Here is a 5172-nt window from a genome sequence, read left to right on the forward strand (position 1 = left end):
AAAAACAAAACAAAGCAAAAAAAAAAAAAACACAAAAAAAAAACCACGCAAACAGGAGTTTGCAGCCAAGAAGTAAAGGTTTAAGGAAATGACACCAAACCCGAATTACAGGTGAGCTATTGCTCTAAGGCCTAGCTCCCAGTTGGCTTCTAGAGGATGGTTTATATAGAGGGGAAATCACTAGTTATGGTGTTTAAGGAAGTTAGGGTCGTGGTCTCTACTGATTGGTCGGCGCTAGGGTAGAGGGTAGTTGATCAGTACATCTGGTCCCGATATCAGCCATGGCATTGCTCCGTCTGGTTTTGCCACTTTGCAGGGCCTGGAGCTGAAACACAACTGAGGCCTAGATGTTATCTCTAGTTTGACCGAAACTGTCTCTGGGATCAACAGACCCGAGGCTTTGTTTCCTAAGGTTACTGATGCTGACCAGAGCCTCACTGTCCTTCGGGCTTAATGATTAAGGGAGTGGACATGCAAGGGAGAAGGAAACAAGTGAGTTAGGTGCTGAATGAGGCCAGTTTGAATCAAAAGGAAAGAAAGAAGAAAAGGTCATATTAAAGAAATTAAGTTTCTGAGCAGTTATACAACCTGCTTTCAAATAACTATCTTGCTGTTGTGGAACCTTGAAATAAAAAGTGTTCATGGTTGCTCTAGCTGGTTTGGCTCAGTGGGTAGAGCATGGGACTGAAGGGTCCTGGGTTCAATTCTGGTCAAGGGAACATGCCTGGGTTGCAGGAGGCAGCTGATCAATTATTCTCATCAATGATGTTTCTAGCTCTCTCTCCCCTCTCCCTTCCTCTCTAAAATCAATATATATATATAAAGTGTTCATGGTAGAGACCAATGACTCTTAGGTCAACAAGACCAATCTTAAATCATAAACATTCATAGCCTTGAAATATGTCCATGTCTTTATTTAAAAATCACTCAGGCCCTAGCCGACTTGGCTCAGTGGATAGAGCGTCGGCCTGCGGACTGAGGGGTCCCAGGTTCGATTCCGGCCAAGGGCACATGCTGGGTTGCGGGCTCGATCCCCAGTGGGGGGCGTGCAGAGGAGGCACGATCAGTGATTCTCTCTCATCATTGATGTTTCCGTCTCTCCCTTCCTCTCCCTTCCTCTCTGAAATCAATAAAGAAATATATTTTTTAAAAATCACTCAGCCTCTACATCTGGTTTCCAGGGGATAATCTCTGTGGATTTAGTAAAATTGCCACTATGCTGGCCTCCTCACATAGAGCTCTAGTCAGGAAGAAAAGAGGCATGATCATATCTGTTAAACTTCAACCACAGAGTCTCTATGGTCTGTCTCTGCCATAAATTTTTGTGACCCTCAGTAAGGGCCCCAAGGATTGCAATTGTAATAGCCTGGGATAGATTTAGGCCAGAAGGGTAAATAGATTCCATCTTATAAATAGACTAGAGGCCCGGTGCACAAATTCGTGCACCAGTGGGGGGGTCCCTCGGCCTGGCCTGCAGGATCGGGGTGAAATCGGCTCTCCGACATCTCCCGAGGGGTCCCGGATTGTGAGAGGGCGCAGGCCAGGCCAAGGGACCCCACCAGTGCACGATCGGGGCCGGGGAGGGATGCTGGAGGTTGGCCAGTTGGGGAGGGACTGTGGGAGGGCTCCAGGACATGTCCAGCCCGTCTCGCTCAGTCCCAATCAGCTGGATCCCAGCAGCAAGCTCACCTACCTGTCAGAGCATCTGCCCCCTGGTGGTCAGTGCACATCATAGCGAGTGGTTGAGTGGCCTTAGCATATCATTAGCATATTATGCTTTGATTGGTTGAACAGACGACCGGACACTTAGCATATTAGGCTTTTATTATATAGGATAAGGGCTTGGGATGACTCCTTACAACAGCAGAATGTCTCTGTTTCAGTCTACTGATACAGCTTTTTATTCTTTGGTTTGCTATAGGCATTCCTTTTGTGAGGGTCAGAAATGAGCAGAGCTGGGCACATCCGTGGGAATTAAAGTGTGATCATCCCTATTTCTGCATATTCCCAAAAAGCATTTACCACCCAACCTCCTTATCTGGCCAAGGAGCTTCTTATCCACACGTCTGTGTTAAGTGAAATGGAGACTTTCTGATCATTTGGCTCCATTTTCTTTACAAGTGTGTGCAGTGGTGATGGTGAGTAGGGGTTGGGGGTGAGACAGTCAAAGTAGGCAACAGTGGTGGTTGGGAGGATACAGCCCATCCCAAATGTGGCAATGCAGAGCCGGAAACTCAAATGTGATCAGTCTTCCCTGGCAGGTCAGTCACTGTCCCAGACCTCCACATCTTCCCAGATATGCCAGCCGAAAGGAAAAGACTTTCTTTTCAATTAAATTTATTGGGGTAACATTAGTTAATAACATTACATAAATTTCAGGTGTGCAACTTTATAATACAACATCTCTATACTCTATAATGTGCTCACCACCCAAAGCCTAGTCTCCAGAAAGAACCTTCTTGGCACAAATGAGAAAAGACTCTGATTGGTATGGCTTGGGTCATACCAGGGCCAGCATCAATAGGGTGTATGTGTGTATCAAGAGGGGATAATGTTTGTCATCTATTGCATCTATCTATTTATGACAATGGAAAAGCCTAGTTAATTCACTTCCATGAAGAAAATTCAAATTTCTTAGGGTTCTAAGCTTCTACCAGTACACAAACATAACCACAATGAGCTTTTTAGCCATCTGTTTTCATTATGACAGACTCTTGTCATAAGGACAAAGCAAAGCATAAGAGCATGAAAAACTGGAAAAACAAAATAAATAGAAAAAATATGATAATGCATTTTAATGAAACAATCAATTTCTAAAACACTAAGCCACCCAAATCAAAAATGGCTTGTTTTTGCTTCAACAAGGCAGCTACCATTACAGCCTAGTCATGGAGGTCTAATTTACAATTAGCAGTAATGTGTAGCAAGGTCTCCTTAGTCCTCTTGCATGTTTGACCAAAGCAGTGGAGGGAAGAGCCTATGAGTGGCCATCCATGCGTCATGGTGTCAGGAAACACAACACCTACAGTAGCTTAGGCAACTGAGAATTGATGCCATTTTTAAAGATCATTGAGAAAGACATTTCGTAAACTCCCACCGTGACTCACTACTCACTACGCATGACATCCCCAGAAGGTTCTCGTAACTGTGAACCTACTTTTGCTTTCTTTTCTACATGTGGGATATTGCTAGCAAAGGCAGAAAATCACTTGTCGAATGTTTGGGGTGGGGATCATTTGGTGATAGTTCAGCCTCTCATTTTACAGACTGAACACACTGCAGGCCCTTTTTATGCTTTCTCTTTGACTCATCCGGAAACCCAGGCAGGGCAGCCCAAGCAAGACCCTCAGGAGGGTCTGTCTGGGAAAGTGGGTTGTAAAAGAAAAACTATGTGCAAGAGGTTTGAATAATTGTCCCAGTGGGTACAATCCAGGCATAGCTATATTCTAATCCAGCTGTTCTCAAACATTTTGACATTTAAAAATTATCTCGCCCTAACCGTTTTGGCTCAGTGGATAGAGCATCGGCCTGCGGACTGAAGGGTCCCAGGTTCGATTCTGGTCAAGGGCATGTACCTTGGTTGCAGGCACATCCCCAGTAGGGAGTGTGCAGGAGGCAGCTGATCGATGTTTCTCATCGATGTTTCTAACTCTCTATCCCTCTCCCTTCCTCTCTGTAAAAAATCAATAAAATACATTTTAAAAAATTATGGAATGCAAAAATGCTAATGTTTGAAAATTTTAGAAAACATAAGAATACACAAGCACACATTCCTTTAGTCGCCAGACAATATGCCATCGCATCCTGTAAAAAATAATTTAAAGGGAAAAAAGAAGCACAGAAGATGGAGCAAGTAGGGATTACAACCCTCAACAGCAAGGAATTCAGAAGATAGACGTCATCAATATGCTGAAAGAAAATAACTTTCAACCTCAAATTCTATAAGCAGTGAAATAAATCCTTCAAGAATTTTAAGAAGAATTAAAGACATTTATACAAGCACAACAGAAAATTTTACAAAAGCAAACCTTCACTCAAGGAAATTATGAAGAGTGTAATTTAGGAGTGTTCCCACAAGGAAGATCAAAGATTTAAAATGGAAAGAAGTATAAAAGAAAACATTCTGTTAACTCTAAAAATTACAAGTACTGTACAGGAGGAAAAAAATTACTGAGAAATCCAAATAGCTTACTTCAGGAAATTCTACGAAACACAGACTATACAAGAACCCATTCCTTTAGTCATCTGAGTAATGACTTAATCACACATCAGGTTGCTTCTGGAAAATTCTAGGGAGATTGAAAACGGCAAATGACGTCTTACTATTGTTATGAAACTAGTTTTGACACAGACTCCCTAAAAGGATCTTGGAGCCCAAACACTCCCCCAGACCACAGTTTCCAAACCGCTGCTCGAAACCCCATTGCCCAAGGCCAGGTTTCCTGAGTTCCCTTCCCTCACGGGTCAAGGAGGATACAGTAAAGTCACTCGCTGGTGGGAAACAGTAAAGTCACCCTCTTCCATTTGCAAAGGTGACTGGGGACGCCTAGGCTCCAAGGTCGGGCTTCCTGAAGATTCTGCAAAACGCCGCTAGAGGGCGCCGCTAGAGAACTAGTCGCGTGCGTCACCGCCCCGCCCGCGCCTGAAGGGTTCACACGGGCGCCGGAAGAGAGGACGACACCCGGAAGAAGGGGGAGGAAGGTCGCAGCCTCATTGGACGAGGAGCCATCGTCTCACGACGGGGGCGGGGCTTCTTCGCGCTAAAAAGACTGCCAGCTGCGCCACACATTCGCAGTTCCCAGCGGCTCTGGTCCTGTCTTTCAGTTGCTCACCGAGGCTTCCCGGGTCATGGTGCCAGCCTGACTGAGAAGAGGCCGCTCCCGGGAAACGAATGAAGAACCACTTTCTCCTGTTGTTCAAGTACAGAGGCTTAGTCCGCAAGGGGAAGAAAAGCAAAAGACGAAAATGGCTAACTTCGTGATCCGCCCTGCCACCGCCGCCGACTGCAGTGACATCCTGCGCCTGATCAAGGTTAGCCCGAGGAGCCGGCTTCTCCCAGGGCGGGGGGCGAGGCGGGAGGTCGGAGGCCGCGTTCCCCGCTGAGTCTGTGACTCTGGCCGGTTCCCCTTCCACCCGCCTCCCCCAACCCCTGCCGGGCAGGGGCCCTGGATG

At 45.8% G+C, this 5172-nt stretch overlaps 1 protein-coding gene across 2 annotated transcripts in view; it reads left to right on the forward strand.

The window, feature by feature from the left end:
- Positions 1-4763: 4763 nt before the first annotated feature.
- Positions 4764-5172, forward strand: part of SAT1 (spermidine/spermine N1-acetyltransferase 1) — a 3127-nt gene continuing 2718 nt past the window's right edge. Inside the window, exon 1 of one of the 2 annotated variants that reach the window (XR_001361195.1) lies at positions 4764-5031. Coding sequence is in view for 1 of the 2 variants with exons in the window: in XM_005861747.2 (XP_005861809.1) it covers positions 4966-5031 (66 nt within the window). In the remaining variant the exon portion in view is untranslated. The remainder of the gene's footprint in view (positions 5032-5172) is intronic. The other variant, XM_005861747.2, reaches the window with a different exon arrangement.

Source organism: Myotis brandtii, unplaced genomic scaffold (genome assembly GCF_000412655.1).
Source record: "Myotis brandtii unplaced genomic scaffold, ASM41265v1 scaffold156, whole genome shotgun sequence".
Classification (NCBI taxonomy): domain Eukaryota; kingdom Metazoa; phylum Chordata; class Mammalia; order Chiroptera; family Vespertilionidae; genus Myotis; species Myotis brandtii.